Source organism: Pseudonaja textilis, chromosome 5 (assembly GCF_049901715.1).
Source record: "Pseudonaja textilis isolate UNSWEBS1 chromosome 5, rPseTex1.2, whole genome shotgun sequence".
Classification (NCBI taxonomy): domain Eukaryota; kingdom Metazoa; phylum Chordata; class Lepidosauria; order Squamata; family Elapidae; genus Pseudonaja; species Pseudonaja textilis.
Genome location: NC_141994.1, coordinates 62932658 through 62950001, shown reverse-complemented (window position 1 = coordinate 62950001; position 17344 = coordinate 62932658). Strand labels below are relative to the sequence as shown.

The window sequence follows — 17344 nt, the reverse complement described above, 5'->3', positions numbered from 1 at the left end:
TCACTCCATCAATAGAAGAAAATATTTGTAGCTCAAGGATATGGGGTCCTTAGTGTTCTCTGCACTAGGTTATTTTCTTGCAGATGTTTCATTACCCAACCATCAATGCTGGAAAGGAGTGGGGTTTAGATAGTCTTTATCTCTGAGCATCCTAGACCAAGCAAAGCTAAGTCCAAAATTATTAGAGAATTTCTGGAAGCCTGGCATTCCCCCATATGAGCCATCCACAGACACATAGAGATAAACAATGTCTACATACCATTCAAAAGAGATAATCAAAAAGCTAAGAGACACAACACCTGCTGGCTAGCAGTCAACAACCAGTAAATGCCAAGCATTAAAAAAAATAAATACCCCAGTCAAGGAACTGACGTCTTGGTAAACAAGAACTTAATCAAAAGAACCATCAAGAACACCCACCACCAACATTGACAGGGCAAACCATTCTATATAAATAGAGGGCAAACCCCATTCCTTCTACCGGTAGTACTGATAAAGTTTATCTATTTCTGATAATGAAATGTCTGCAAAAAAAGAGACCACCAAGGACCCCACACTATTCACTCTACTTCTCCATACCTTTTTTATCCCACCCAACCATTTTATATTTCATCATATCCATTCTTTGCTTTCTTTATAGAAGGATCCAGATAGTTGGGGGGGGGGGGGCAATGGGCTGACTCTGTAAACCGCTTAGAGAGGGCTGTGAAGCACTATGAAGCGGTATACAAGTCTAAGTGCTATTGCTATAATTATTCTGTATTAAGGACAAAGAAATTTGATACTGTAATGCACTTGGAGTTACAGCCTGATTTGTTTGTAAGGACAACCTCGTAAATGGGTTCCTATTCTTTCTTTTTTCTTTAAAAAAAAGAGGATTGTTTAAGAGATAATAACAGAGCAGCTTGGACTTCATGCTTTCATTTCTTTGCCTTCCCCTGAAATTTGTAGAAATGAGCGTGTGTTGCCTTATTGTGTTTCTCTGAAGATGAGTAGGTTTGGATGGTTAACACAGCAAACATCTGCTTGGGGAAATGCAGATTTTTTTCCCCCCAAAAGATTTTGAATTAATTCCCTCCACCCCGCACTTTGGTAAATGAATCTTCCCTTCTGTTGTACAGAAACAAAGGACGGAGTTTGCTCCAAAGCAACCAGACCCCACGCCTGCTGCTCCTTCACCTCCGCAGATGCCGCTTCCGGTCCCTCTCCCTCCCTGTGTCCCTGCTCCTGTCCCCATTCCGGTGCCAAAGGTCCCTGGGGCCATCAGCCGCCAGAGCAGCACATCAAGCGATGGTGGCCGGGATGGCCAGAGGCAGAAACTGCCACCTGTTGACCGTGAGTTTCTCTCCAGGTTCATTCTTTGTTTCTTTCAGAATAACAGAGTTGGAAGAAGGGACCTTGGAGGTCTACTTCTAACCCCCTGGCTCAAGCAGGAAACCTTAAAACATTTTAGACAAATGGTTATCCAGTCTCTTCTTAAAAACTTCCAGTGTTTGAAGTACCCACAGTTTCTGGAGGCAAGTCATTCTACTGATGATAGAGAAGTGGGGTCTGACAGAGGGGTAGCAAATTCCTTGCCTCTCAAGCAAGGAATCTCCTTCCCTCCATCCCTCCTTCTCTCCATCCCTTCCTTCCTCTTCCTTCCTCCTTTCCTCCCTTCCTCCCTCCATCTCCCTTCCTCCTTCTTCTCCTTCCTCTCTCCATTCCCTCCCCGTTCCTTCCTTCCTTCTTCCCTCTTCCTTCTTCCCTCCCTCCCTCCCTCCTTCCCTCCCTCCCTCTTCCTTCCTTCATCCCTTCATCTCCCCCTCCCTCTTCTTTCCTCCCTCCCTCCATCCCTCCCCTTCCCTCTTCCTTCCTCCTTCCCTTCTTCTTCCTCCCTTCCTCCCTTCCACCTTCCCTCTTCCTTCCTCCCTCCCTCTTCCTTCTTCCCTTCCTCCATCCCTCCCTCCCTCTTCCTTCCTTCCTCCCTCCATCTCCTCCTCCCTCTTCCTTCCTCCCCTCCCTCCCTCCACAAGTGAATGTCATCTGGAAAAAAGTTGCTTTTTTAAAAAAAATGACATTCAGAGGATGTCTGCTTTGTTTAAAAGCCAAATTCCTAATTCTTGTAATAACAGGGAGAAAACATGACGATCTCTGCTGGGTGCATGATTAATTGTTACCAACGGAAGGCAGAAAGATTACGTTTTAAACATTTTTTAAAAAAACACTGCATGTTATTCCCACACGATATTTGCATGACTCCAGAACTTTGTGTCACCCTCCTACTCCCTGCCTTCAAAATGCAATATACTTTGGAAATGAGAATTATTCTTACTCCAAATTCAGAATGGCATAATAAAAGTAGGCAGCCTTGGCCAGTTTTACAGGTCATGGCACAGAGAAGAGGAGGACAAAATTGATTGATTCCAGTTTTAATGGAGTCATATCCAATTCTCATTTTTGAAACTTAGGCATAAATTAGACCCCAAATTGTACAGGCAACCTGATATACAGTTTGATATATAGTTTACAACTGAATGCACACGCACAATATATGGAGAAAGGTACATACAAAGAGGGGCGTATTAGAGGAGAGTGTGCAGAAAAACATCATGTAGTAAGGAAAGATGATCGAAAAGAAATGCTCGTGCAGTACTCAGAGCAGTGCATGTGTGCCAAGATCCTGCACATGCTAACATCTGTTCAGATTTTTCTTTTTTAAAAACCCACAGAAACAGATATGAAAACAGTACAGGAAAGACTTGAGATTCAAAACCCAAGCATGATAAAGCTTGGCAGATATGTTCATCCCTAGACAGATCTTGCAAAATGGGGCACGTACCAGTTTGTCTTTCCTTGCGCTTATTCCGATCAATGGGTACTCAGGTACAGATAAATACTGTAGGTCAGGGGTGTCAAACTCAAGGCCCGGGGGCCAGATCCAGCCCACTGGGTGCTTAGATCTGGCTCACAGGACCAGCCTGAAAACAGCAAAGGACCAGCCTGCATTGCCTCTGCCAATGAAAATGGGCTCCCAAGCTCCATTTTTGACTGCGATGGTCTCCTGCACCCTCTGCTAAGCTCTGTTTTTGCTGGCAAAGGGTTGCAAGGAGGCTGTTGCAGCCAAAAATAGAGCTTGGGAGCCCGTTTTTGCTGGCAGAGCCTTTGGGCCACCACAGACACCCCCAACACAAGTGATGTCGAGCTGGCCACGCCCAACCTGACCCCCCTGAGGTCCAGCACAACCCTGATGCGGCCTTCAATGAAATCAAGTCTGACAACCCCTACTGTAGGTCAATAGTTTTCAACCTGTTCTTCAATGCAGACCCCCCAAGACTTAACTCAAGTTTAAATCATAACATGTCTTCAAGCCTTCATGGACGCCCTGTTGATAACATCACACCCTTCCCACAGGAGTCCACGGACCACAGGTTGAGAACCACTGCTGTAGGTGTTTCTTTTCTTTTAGATTGATCTAACCCTCTCCGTCATGGAGTATTGAATGTGAACCATTGACTTGAATGGCCAATCTCCTCCAGTTCTCTTGCTTTGCCCTCTTCCCAGGAAGGAAATCTCAGATGGAAGAAGTTCAAGATGAACTCATTCACCGTCTTACCATTGGTCGGAATGCTGCCCAAAAGAAGTTCCAAGTGCCACGCTCCAGTGCCCCCATCGTCAATATCAACTACGAATCATCTCCGGAAGACATTAAAGTTTGGCTACAGGCCAAAGGATTCAACTCAGTGTAAGTCCAAAGGAGTAACCAGCTGTCTTGAATTAACTAGAGCTTGGACAATGTATGCTTAGATAAATGACTTTGGACCTGAGAAGATATAATGTGAAAATAATTTTATTTTGAGTTACATGAATGTAATTGCGTTGTTTGACAACATGATTGGGAAGTTATTGCCATGTAGGAGATGACCAGGGGGAACCTGAGGAAGGGGTCAAACACATCATCAGTCCTGAGTCCCTGCGTGCCTTTTTTATCTCCCATTCATTTCCCTTTGACTGTTAGTAATTCAGATTCTTATAGACAGCTTGAAATAAATCTTTATACTCACTTGAACTGCCTGAATCTTCTGATTTCCCCGGTGTTTGACATTCCATTTATTTAGTTATTTATTCATCAAACAAAAACGACAAATTTGAATGAACAAAATGAAAAAAACTAAAAATGTAACAGGGACAATAGGCACATTAGTGCACTTACGCACGCCCCTTTGGCAACCTCCTAAATATGGGATGAGGTTCACGTGAGGTCTACATGCTGTCCAAATCCAATTTTTGTCCTTCCCAATTAGCTTGGTTAGGGAAGCCATGGAATAACGAATTATAGCACAATAGCACCTGAAAGATCACAGGGTCCTTCCCTCGTCTGCTTCTGTTGACTAATTAGCATCTATTCTCTCAGCTGTAAAAGGGTCATTGCTCACACGTTATTGCTACTCATGCAGGACCGTGAACAGCCTTGGAGTTCTGACTGGCGCACAACTGTTTTCCCTCAACAAAGATGAACTTAAATCGGTGTGCCCAGAAGGTGCTCGAGTCTACAGCCAAATTACTGTACAGAAGGCAGCCCTAGATGTAAGTCCTGAACCAGTTATTCATCGACCATGCTGTAGCACAGGACATGGATTGAAAAAAAATTTACTACTGCTTCTGTGGGTGTGGTTTGGTGGGTGTGGCAAGGGAAGGATACTGCAAAATCTCCCTTCCCTCCCCACCCCACTAACCTGCTTCCCAGCTCTGTTCTCCTGTGCAGGGCAACAAAAGAAGACTCAGCCAATCAGCTGGGACTCAGGAGGTGGAGAATAGATTGGGGTGGGGCCAGTCAGAGGTGGTGTTTGCTGGTTCTCCGAACTACTCAAAATTTCCACTACAATAGAAGTGGCCTCGCAGTGAGGTACGTGCGTATGGGCTGCTCTAGGTGGGGGAGGAAATTAAGTCACCCCTGAAAAGACGGCCTGGCCGTTTTTTCGGGGGTCAAAAAATAATAAGGCCCAGCCTTATTTTGTGAGAAACATGGTAGTAGACAGTCTAAGGTTAAAGTTTTTGGGGTTTGGGGAAGAAGCCACAGAGTCAGGTAGAGTATTCCAGACTTGTGGACTTCAACTTCCAGAATTCCTCAGCCAACGAATTCTAGGAGTTGAAGTCTGCAAGTCTTAAAGTTGTCAAGGTTGGAGACCTCTGCTCTAGGGTATTAATGTTATTGGTGCGGATGGAGCCTGGATTTTCTTCCCATTTTTTTCAGGGGAAGGATAAATATTGAAGAAGGTAAGTTAAGTTTTGGAGAGACATTCAAAGGTAAGTTAAGTTTTGGAGAGACATTTAAGTGCCTTCCTCAAGAGAGCACTAGCTTTTAGAAGTCTTGAAGGTTTTAAAGCTACCTCCATCCTTTCCAGGCAATCCCTTTTTTATATATACTTTATCATCCACTTTAAAGGCTGAAAATGTGAGGTGGGCTATAGGTGCTTTGGAGACAGCAAGCTCAAAGTCGGCAGATGTTGATTTTTAACCTATGTTTAATATGAATTTTCTATGTATAATGGTAAACTATGGTTTAGTGTTGCATCCAAACCAGCCCATTGAGTCATACGTGTAACCATCATACTTTTTGCTTCTAGAGCAGAGGTCTTCAAATTTGACAGCTTTAACCCTTGTGGACTTCAACTCCCAGAATTCCTCATCCAGTCATGTTAGCTCAGGAATTCTGGGAGCTGAAGTCCATAAGTCTTAAAGCTGCCAAGTTTGAAGATCCTTGTTTTAGAGGTTGAATAGAATTAAATTTCCAGGCATGAATGTCTGTCGAGAGCCTCAATCATCCAGGTCATGGTTGTCCCAAAGGTGTTTTTCCAAAAGGTGAATGGACTTTCTTGTTTTTTTCTTTCTAAAAACACTTTACTTCTCTTCCAAGAAACTTCTTCAGCTCACTGAAGAAGCTTCGTGGATGAGAAGCAAAATATTTTCAAAGCAAAAAAACCAAGAAAGTCCAATGGGCTTTTGGAAAAACAAATGTGGGATTTCCAGGTTTTGTACTGTATACTGGATTTAGCTTGGAAGAGTACATTTCTGCAAAAAATATATATATATATATTTTGTCTATTCCTACAGAATTCCAGTGGAAGTTCAGAACTGCAGGAAATCATGAAAAGGCGGAAGGAGAAACTTAACGCAGCTGCCACTGATTCAGGAGTCGAATCTTTCGATGAAAGCAGTGGTCATTAACAGACTCGTCTACAAATGTTTTGTGGTTATTGTCGAGGGGGGGAGGGGAAACCCATTGTTCTTGGCATTGTTCCATCATGCTTTGTTTTAGGAAGCCATGAGGGGGAAATGTCGGGGGAATGTCTCTATTTATGTAACTAGTATATTATGCCATTAAGGGAGCATGCAGTTGGGAGCCAAGAGGGAGAATGCAATTGCCATTTTGCCTCTCCCTTGATGGAAAAAAAAAAAATAGAAGAGTATTCCCTGGAGGGGTTCCTTAAACCAGGCATCCCAAGAGAAATTCATGCTTTGCTCATCTTTTTTCCACAGGCCTAGCAAAGTCACATTGCAATTTTTTGAGTTGTCCTCAGACCGAGCCATCTGAGGAAATGTGTTGAAATCTGCCATCGAGCAGAAAGTCCAAAAGGCAGAAAGTCCAAAAGGCCAGTGTTGATTCTCTTGTCCAGACCCTATTGATTTCAACCCCAAAAAAGTGAAATTTTAAATGTCTGCCATTGAAATCAACAGGACCTCAAATGGTTTTATGGTGGCACAACATTCCTTTTATTCATGCCATCCATAACTGTTTTGCCATAATTACGGACCACGGCTTTTCTTATCCTCCAGCACTTAAGATTTCCACATTTATGTAGAAGTTCCCAGATGTATTTTTAATTATTCGATCAATGACTACGCTAAACTTACAAGCACAGATTAAATTCTTCTAACGGCATCATGTCATGATTTCTTAATGGAAGTGTACATAGCAATGTAATTTATTCTGCATTTCAATTATTTGTCTGTTTTGGGGGAGGAGGGATAAGTTACGAATCAAGGAAAACACTAATACAATAAACAATAGCACAAATTTTTAAAAAGTAGGGTCATTTAGGTCTTATTTTGATATCCATGTGGTAGTTCATAGTATTATTTCTTAATAGCATTGCATTTTTTAATTTAAAAAAAAAATTCACTTCACCAGACAAAAAGAAAAGGGAAAAAAAGGGGGGAAGGTGTTTATCAATGTTTTTTTAAAAAAAAAAATCCATCAAAATTCCATCTTGATTTGCAATTTAAATCTTTTAAAATAATATAGCCAAAATATTGCAGTAAACACAGGAGTATAATTTTTTTTTCTGTGCAAAATGTTCTTTTCTCTCATATGGCACATCAAGACAAAATAGGGAAAAACTGAGTCCTTTGATTTTCATGGTGCCTTTTTTTCATGACTCTTCAAAGTCTGCAATAAACACTGATGTACGTGAAGTGGTTTGCATTGTCTGTTATGAGAAAAAGGGTGCAAGTTTTTCCTTTGTGGTCCAAACAACAGGTGTGCTTTAAAAAAAAAAAATCCATCAGCAGAGGGTGATGGAATCATTCCACAGTAGTTCTACCACTTCAAAATTGAAAACATCTTTCTTACTTTGTACAAAATCTTCCCACTCTCAGTTCAGGAGGTTCCTTTTTTAAGGATCCCTCTAACGTACCTGCTAGAAATCAGTGTTTCTCCAACTTAGAATACAGTAGAGTAGACATGGATGGGAACTTGGAGATCTTCTAGCCCAACCAAGCAGAAAACCCTATGCTATTTTAGATTGGTAGCTATCCAGTCTTTTCTTAAAAACCTACAGTGATGAACAGGGGTGGGATTCAAATTTTTTGACAACCAGTTCTGTGGGCATGGCTTAGTTGGTGGTCCTGGTTTGGTGGTCATGTGACTGGGTAGACATGGTTTGGTGATCATATTATTGGCTGGGCGTGGCCAACTCAATATCACTCACATCAAGGCACGCATCTCCTCACCTGGCCTCTCATGACTGTGGGGATGCTGCAACAGTTGTAAGTGTGAAAAACGGTCATAAGTCACTTTTTTCAGTGCCATTGTAACTTTGAAAGGCCACTCCACACAAGCAAAGTACCAGCAAAGGAGGGGGAAAAAAACTCCAAAAAAGTTCCTGACACAGGAAGTCTAGTCCTGCCAAGAATGTAATAAGGGTTAATGGAGAGGCAGTTTCTGTAAGCAACCCCAGAATGTTTCCTTCCTGCCTTCCTTACAGGATTAGGTCAGTACTTCTAACAACCAATTCTCCGAACTGCTTAGAATGTTAACAACCGGTTCTAGCGAATAGGTGTGAACTGGTACAATCCCACCTCTGGTGATGAAGTGCCTACAACGTCTGAAGGCAAGCTCTTCCACCGGTTAATTGTCATTGTTAGGAAATTTCACCTTAATTCCAGGTTACTTCTCTCTTTGATGAGTTTCCATCCATTATTTCTTGTCCTGCTCTTTGATGCTTTGGAAATAAGTTGACCCCCCTCTTCTTTGTGGCAGCCCCTCAAATACTGGAATACCACTATCATGTCACCCCTAGTCGTTCTTTTCTCTCGACTGGCCATACCCACTTCCTGAAACCGTTCTTTATATGTTTTAGTCTCCAGGATTTTAATCTTCTTAGTTGCTCTTCTATGCACTTTTTCCAAGGTCTCAACATTGTGTTTGTAATGTGGCTACCAAAACTGAAATGTTATTCCAGGTGTGGTCTTACTAAGGATTTATAAAGCAGTACTAATACTTCACATGATTTTGATTCTGTGCCTCTGTTTATACAACTGGAGATTGAATTGGCTTTTTTGGCTGCTGCCACACCCTGCTGGCTCATATTTAAGTGGTCGTTCGCTAGGACTTCAAGGTGCCTCTCACAGTTACTATTGTTGAACCCGGTTTCACCTAATCTGTACCTGTACCTTTGGTATTACCTGACTAAGTGTAAAACCTTGCTTTTCTCCACGTTAAATTTTGTCTTGTTGGATAAGGCCCATTGTTCAAGTCTCCTAAGATCCTTTTGCATCCTGACTTTAAACTTGGCAACTTTAAGATATGTGGACTTAAACTCCCAGAATTCCCAAGCTAGCCCGCTGGTTGGGGAGTTCTGGGAGTTGAAGTCCCCACATCTTAGCATTAGCCAAGCTGGAGAAACACTGGGCTAGAGGATTTTGAGAGAACTTGGAAAACATTTCACACTCCAAATTCTTGAGTTCAGTGTCCTGTTTCAGGTATTTCGGGTTTGAAGTGGGTTCAACTCACCTTAGGTCAACCTATTCTGTTTCATTCTGAACCATATTGGTCATATTTTAAGCAGAAAATGGAGCAGCTTCAAATCCAAAGCACTTCCACATTTGTCAGAACTAGCCCTTTGGGAAGAAAACGTCGAGATAGTGATAAGATTGAAAAAGACATGGACAAAATAAGGGATTGAAGGGATAATCAGCTTGTAAATATCCATTGAAAGAGGGTCAGAGGTTACTTATATGTTTTGAATTTTGTTTTACTTTCTTTCATCTATTGCACTTCTTTTTTCCTTACTCTTTTCCTCTTTCCTTGGCTTTTATCTTATAAAAAGTCTGAATAAAATATTTTTTAAAAATAGTGATCTTGACTCCCCAAGGCCCTGTCCTTTTTCTGCATGCATTTGATACTAACACACATATAAAATTGAACAGTTACAATGGCCGTCTTTATTCTTTGTATCCCGCCTATTTGGCAGACAACCTTGTCATATCCACATCGGAGCAATTCCAATAAGTAAGAGCAACCTATTTCAATTCAGAAGATTTTTGTGTACTTCTAATTATTTAGATGTGACCCTCCAGGTACACTGGTACACTGTATATATTTTAAGTGGGATTCAATGGATGATTCTTCAAATAACCTGGAGGCTTGCACCAGGTTATTTGAAGAATCATCTTTTTCCAATTACATCAACCCAACTCACCTGAGTGGGAAGACAAGGTGTGTTACGGATCCCCACTTCTTAAGGAAGTCCATCTAGTGGGACCAAGGAGAAGGGCCTTTTCTGTGGTGGCTCCCTCCCTGTGGAACATCATCCCTGAGGAAATATTGGCCACTCACATTGATACTCTCTTGAAAGACCCTGAAGACATGGTTTTGCCATAAGGCCTGGAGACTCCAGGGTGATATATAGCTCATCAAGTGATGTGATAGTTGTCATTAGGGAGATGGGAGTTTATTGGGGTTTGTATATGGGGTTTTATTTCTAAAAGCCCCCCAGAATCACCATGAGTGAGTTGAGAGGTCATGTTTTTTCTTTTAATTTTTTTTTTTTAAAAAATAGGTAATATAGAAGAGTTTGGTTTTTATGGAGTAAGTTTTACACCATTGTGAGACTTTTCCCACGTTGAGGAAATAATTATTCAAGCCTTTCCCAATTTGTGAAGGTGCTCTCACAATTCTCAAGAGTGGCCCTGGCAGATAGGAATTATGGGAACCTCTCCATGCATGTGAGAAGGCTGAACTCTTAAATGAAGCTTCATCATCAAATGGAGGATCAGATTTCCCATGTGGTGCCAGTATGAAAAGACTGGACCCGAAAGATTCCCTCCCTTTCAAGACAACTCCAAAATAAGAAAAGTCAGATATGTATTCCTATCTCTCATCTGGAGGAAATCAGAGCTGATGCAAGGAACAAAATGCTCATTTTGCAGAGATCCATGACATGGACACAACAGTGTCCCCACTTCTGTGTATGTCAGGATGCTGACAATGTAATACTTCATACACAATGCAGTGAGGAATCCAGAATGAATTTTATATTTCAAAGCAAGTTTTGTATCCTGCTGCCTAACTTGTGGTCAATATCATGTTGGCATATGACCTATTAAGATTAGGATGATGGAGGCTAAAACATACAAAGAACAGTTGCAGGAATTTGATATATCTAGTGAAAAGAAGGACTAGGAGTGACATGAAAGCAGTATTGCAATATTTGAGGGGGTTCTACAAAGTTGAGGGAGGTCAAACTATTTTCCAAAGCACCAAAAGGCAAGACCAGAAACAAAGATAGAAACTAATTAAGGAGAGAAGCAACCTAAAACTAAGGAGAAATTTACTAATGGTGAGAGCAATCAATCAATGGAACAGCTTGCCTTCAGAAGTTGTGGGTGCGCCATCACTAGAGACTTTCAAAAAGAGACTGGACAACCATTTGTCTAAAATGGTATAGGGTCTTCTCTTTGCGAAGCAGGAGGTTGAACTAAAAGACCTTTGAGATTCCTTCCAAGTCTGTTATTCTATGTTCTACTGCTGAGGGATCCCAATATATGATTCACTCTATATTTGCGTTCTATTTTTTTCCACAATTTTTTTCACAACTTTTGAAAGTGATAGCTGTTCTCCTTAATTGTTCTGCCTCCTCTCCCTTTCTCCTCATTCCTCAATCACATTCTCCAAATAAAGAACAATGACTCTGATAAGGCTTGAGCAGATTTTTGCAAAAGTATCAAGTTTCTTCTACATTTAATTGATTCATTTTTTTTAAAACCCTTAGAAATTTTCTTCCAGAAAAGCTAAAGCGATCTGACGGGCGTTATTCACAATAATATGAAGTGTGTGCAGTTTTACTGTTCCAAAAATCTGTCAAACCAGATGCACCGAAAATAATTTTGCTAACTTCTCAAGTTTCCTTTTCTCTTGCTTCAGCATCTATTTGTGCACCTGCTAAGGATATGTTTTTCAGTGTTGCGTTCTTTCAAAGGAACGTGGCAAGGAGATGACATCTATGTTGCATTTCTGTTCCAGAATAGTCCTGGGGAAACCTGCTTCCACAGCAAGTTTTCTATATGTGGATGAGTGCTAATTATGTAAAAACCTGGACGTATTTCAAACATGAATTTGTTATGAATCATGGAAAGAATCCAGTATGAGCATTCACAATCTCAGCAAAAGCCATGGGCTTAAGTGGAAATGCACAGTGTGGATAGGCATATTTTGAGTTGATGCTATAACACAGGAGAACGAGTTTATTGCTCTCTGAAAACATGGCTAGATAAGCTCCTAAAATTTACTTTACTGCCCCTTAATCGCATGTAAAGGCAGATATTCAAACTATAAGGTGCTCTGAAGTATAAGATGCGCCTAGCGTTTGGGGAGGAAAAGAAGAAAAAAAAATCCACATTTGCCTCTGCCTCCCAGCAATTTGCCTCCTTGCAGCAAACAGCAAACAACCTGGTCAGCTTCAGCAAAGCCTGATTTAGCACAAGCAGCTGATTGTTGGTTGGATCAGCCTCTCGGAATAACAATGATCAGTTGCTTCAGGCTTCAGGGATCACTGTCGCCTATAGCCGCCTCTGCGTGCCCCATTTTGTGCCTCCATGTGCCACATTTTTGGCCCGTTCCAATGGTGGGGATTGAAATGGGACGAGCTTCTGCGCGGGCCCTACACTTACCTGGCATCCAAAATGGGCCATGTGGGCAGGGTTGCCAGATCGCAGCTTGGCTCTGCGGCCAAACTCAAGTCAAAATACGGCCAAATTCGGCCAAATTATTTTCTCTCAAAGCCAAATTTTCCGGCCAAATTTTTTTATGCAATATAACATGAGGATATATCGTTTTTTGTTTTTTTAACTGTTTTTAAATAATCAAATCATAAAAAATAGTCTCTCGGTCGCACATCCGGGATTTTCCGTGATGCCACGCGCCGGCTGGCAAGAAAACAATCCAATACTGAGATGTTTAGATCCGGGTTAACATCCGCTTATATTATGCAGCGCTGTTCACAGTCAGGCGGCTTCGGCCTGTGTATCGCGTCATTTTTCAGAGGTTTTCAGACGATCTGACAGTCATTTTCATGAGAATATATTGTATTGAAAACCGGTATTTGGCCAAAATTTCGATTTCACGGCCAAGCAACTTTCATACGGCCAAATTTCTCGGATTTGGCCGGAAAAATGGCCATATGGCAACCCTGCATGTGGGAACTCCTGGGAGAGGAGGGGCAGGGTGGGCGGGGCCAAGCAGGGGCGGGATTTACCAGTTCGTCAAACTGGTAATTAAAAATGATAAAATTAGTGAACCAGTAGTAGCCCACCCCCTGCTAATTCTGTTACCTAGTTTGGGTAATGAAACATCTGCAAGAAAACAACCAAGCTCAGAGAGCATCAAGGATCTCTCATTTCAACCCTGAGCTACAAATATTCTTTATTGGTATCATCTCTAATTACATCTGCCTATCCAGTAAGTTCTAATGGCACGATTTGGATCCTATTGCTTATCCAAAAAGACAAAGGAAGGATGTTTCCTCTGTTGCTGGTCCCATCCTCTGGAATAGCATCGCCACTGAGATTTGCTTAAGCCTAACCCTGCCTGCCTTTCCCCCCACCAGGAAGCTGTCTGGGATTGGCATGATCTGTTGAATGGACTTTTCCCAGCCGTTCTGTGTTTGTACAACTATGTTTCACTTTGCACCGTGATTTTAGGCAGGCAGAGAACTCGGAGATCTAGCAAAATGAGAACAACACCAAGATGTAGCAACTTGAGTAGAGATCCCCTTTGGCAGGGGTCTCCCCATTGAAACAATCTCCCATACAGTCCACTCTATTTGCTTACCTTCATGAAGCACTTTTATGGGTCCCGCCATGGAGAATTTGCCATCCACAATCAGTTTGAGTCCGTATGGGTGGGGTTCGTGAGAAGTATGAGGTCGTTTGAGTTAAGCTCAAATCTTGGGGACTACATGGAGAGATCCATACAGTTTTCCTGGCAACAATGTAGAAGTGAGTTTCCCTTCTCCTTTTTTCATTTCCCTGTCTATCCAAACCATTGGGATCTTCTTCTTAGCCATGTAGGCCAGGGGTCCCCAACCACAGGTCCGTGAACCGGTACCGGTCCGTGGAACATTTTCTACCGGGCCACCGGTTTGCTGGGCGCCGCCATCTTGTTTTGATGAGAAAGTGCTTCTGGTGAGCTTTTCCAGTTAGAAAGCGGCGTTTGGGTCCTGAAGGAATCCTCACGCCTTAGTTTCATCGAAGGGGGGCGGCTTCAAACAAAACTAAGGCACGAGGATTCTTTTAGCACTCAAGGCAAGGCGAGCCGAGCGACCGTCCCGAAGTCGTCCCGAAGCCCATTGACAAAGGTACAAAGGAGGAGTTGAAGGTGGCGGGGAGAAGCGGGGGACGGCTGGTTGGCCGGTCGCTCGGCTCGCCTTGCCATGCGTGCTGATGCCAGTACCGGGCCACAGATCATTTTGTGATGCCAGTACCAGGCCGTGGCACAAAAAAGGTTGGGGGCCACTGATGTAGGCCCTTTGACATCAGCTGAGTAATAAGAGTTGCATGGGAAGACAGATAGAATCAATTGCCAGTTTACAAATCAGGACTGCTTTGAGGAAATTGGGTGCCTGCTAGGTTTGGATACCCCCAAAAACCATCAGCGTGACTGTTACAAGTTTTTGCACTTCCACTCACCCATATCTTGCTTCCCATCTGCTATAGTACTTAGGAGATACCAAGTTTTTCATGGCCTCAATGGAGCTGCATACACTGCTGTCCCCTTAAGAGGATCTTGACAATCCCCTTCCTGTTAATAGTTTGGAGGTACATTTATAGATACGGATCTTTAACGCCCCTGTTTTATCGATTGTGTTTTTAATTGTCTGCTTTAGTACGGGTAGTCCTCAACTTACGGCCACAATAGAGGCCAGACTTTATTGTCAGCATATATTCATGAACTGGAATAGAGCATGGTAACAAGGTCAGCCAATGAATAGGCATAGCAACTAAATAAAACAATGAAGATAGTTTGGAAACTGAAACTAGAAGTCGCCTAGGCTGGAAACTGAAACTAGAAGTCGCCTAGGCTGGAAACTGAAACTAGAAGTCGCCTAGGCATGGCTCTATGTTAAGCTCTGAAACTCTGCGGCTATATTGAGCTCTGAGTATGTCTATTGAAGATGAAACTAACTTGCTTGCTTGCTGGAGACTGGAGCTCTGCTCTGAACTTGCAATATGTTTCTGTTTGAGTTTGCTCCGTGTTGGAGAAATCTACAACTTTTTGTAAAATCTTACGTTTATAAAGATGTTAAATCAGCCATCTGTGTTTATTTTTCTGGCGCTGAATTATCGCTGCAAAACTCTCCATATTTATGTTGCTAAGTGAGACATTTGTTAGTTTTGTCCCATTTTGTGACTTTTATTGCTACATTTGTTAAGTGAATCACTGCAGTTGTTAAGTTAGTCACACGGTTGTTAAGTGAATCTGACTTCCCCATTGACTTTGCTTGTCAGAAGATTGCAAAAGGAGATCCAGAGGTGGGTATCTACCGGTTCTGTCCACCTCTGTAGAACTGGTAGCTCTGAAGAGCAACAGACACAGAACCAGTTCTATGTCCGCTGATGTTTTTGCCCACCTGCCCACCTGAGCTCTTACCTGATCTTTATTTCCTGATTTTTCAACTTCAGCTGCCGAACAAGGCACAGCTGCAGTTTAAAAAAAGCAAGAAAAGAGGGCTGTTTCAAAGGCTGCTTCTCAGCAGGTGTGCTAATGATGATTTATGACGATTTATCGGCTCACAGTGCAAGCATCATAAATGAGTTGTCAAGCATCCGAAAGTAAACCATGTGACTATAGGGATGCTACAATTGGGCATAAGTGTGAGAAACACTCATATAAGGCAGGACATAAAAATATATAAATTTTAGAGAAATAATGATACAAGTTTTACAGATAGTGAAATATGTGGTATTAGCAAGAGAAAGAAGAAGGAAGTGGTGAAAAGCCAAACCACAGGGATCATCTATCGGTCACAAAGTGCCAAGAAACCTTGTCTCGCTTGTGACAAAACCACAAGCTAGGGAGTTTAGCAAGATGGGTTTGTGACATCCAGCCATCCTAGCCTAGCAACAGGGGAGGGGGAAAGCTGTGTTTCAAGTAACCAATGAATGACTGACAAGTTATATTTCTGTGTTTTGCCCCTTTTGAAGAAGAATATAGGTGTGTGCTGTTCTATAAGAAATTTGTTCAGAAGTAGCTCTGGCTAAAATATTCTGAACCTGTTTGCGCAAATAAAACCAACTTATTTTTGGATTCCAAGGTCTGAGTCTCGTAATTTCCTGCAACACATAAGTCACTTTTTTTCAGTGCCGTTGCAATTTCACACTGTCACTAAGCAAACTGTAGTTAAGTCAAGAACTCCCTGTATAGCTTTTACATGTCTGTATGGCTGTATTTCGTAGGCTTCGTGGAGCAGTTAAGGGAATGTGTGGCAAATTACCTTTCCAAATAAGTATGTATACTTATTCCCCCAAGGTTGCTTCTAATTTACTGCTTGCACAAATTAAAAACAAATCAGTTTTGCAGAGACAATAAGACTTCTCCGCTTTGTAGTCAGCAAGCAGCGTGGAAATGTTCCAGCTTGGCTTTGGAATGGCAGGCGTTCTGTGATGGTGCCAGGTAGCCTTTTGCACAGGAGTTACGGGAACAAAATGTTCATGGACAGTCAGGGGTTATATATCCTCCAATCTTACCTGCTTTGCATGTGGAACAGAGGTGGGTATTCAGCAGGTTCTGACCAGTTCTGGAGAACCGGTAGTGGAAATTTTGAGTAGTTCGGAGAACCAGAAAATGCCACCTTTGACTGGCCCCGCCCCCATTTATTCTCTGCCTCCCGAGTCCCAGCTGATTGACTGGGTCTTCTTTTGTTGCCCTGCATAGGAGGATGGAACTGGAAAGCAGGTTAGTGGGATGGGGAAAAGAATGGGATTTTGCAGTATCCTTCCTCTACCACGCTCACCAAGACACACCCACAGAACCAGTAGTAAAAAGTTTGGAATCCCACCATGCTCTTCTTCGCATTGTTAGTTGTATAACTGGATGACTCATTGAGAAGGCATTTTACTTCTTCTGTGATTGCTAAACTGTACAGTAGGTGAGGGGTTGTTAACGATTATGCACCATGTTATCACCTTCAGGCCCTGCCCAAATTAGATTAGTGGTCTATGCAAATATGATCTCTTGTACTTGTTTCCACACACTCAAAGCCTCCAATGACACACATGGACTTTCCCTCTTTTAAAGATATGGCTCTGAATACCAATTGTTCCAAGGACATGGCTGCAATTTATGCACAAGATTAAAATACCCATCGTTCACATGACATGCTGGGGTCAATCAAAAATGTCTGATGCGTACTCGTCTATATGTTGTTCAATTCCAGTCTGCCTTGACATCCTGATTGACGTTCATGGCCTTATTGGGCATTGTGTATGTGTATCTTTGAGTCAGTGATGACTCCTGCAGGCTGCCTGGATAAATAGTTTTCTTGGTAATATTTCTCAAATGGCTTGCCCTGGCACCCTTCCTGGG

The 17344-nt window shown here is 42.3% G+C and overlaps 1 protein-coding gene across 4 annotated transcripts in view; it reads left to right on the top strand.

Moving 5' to 3' along the window:
* The window catches only part of EPS8 (EGFR pathway substrate 8, signaling adaptor), a 172735-nt gene extending 165280 nt beyond the window's left edge, over nucleotides 1–7455 (top strand). For all 4 annotated transcript variants that reach the window (XM_087935145.1, XM_087935143.1, XM_087935144.1 and 1 more), the window contains exons 18-21: nucleotides 1122–1335; nucleotides 3544–3724; nucleotides 4437–4566; nucleotides 6094–7455. In XM_087935145.1, coding sequence (XP_087791271.1) covers nucleotides 1122–1335; nucleotides 3544–3724; nucleotides 4437–4566; nucleotides 6094–6207 — 639 coding nt within the window. In that variant the 3' untranslated portion in view covers nucleotides 6208–7455. The remainder of the gene's footprint in view (nucleotides 1–1121; nucleotides 1336–3543; nucleotides 3725–4436; nucleotides 4567–6093) is intronic.
* Nucleotides 7456–17344: the final 9889 nt, after the last annotated feature.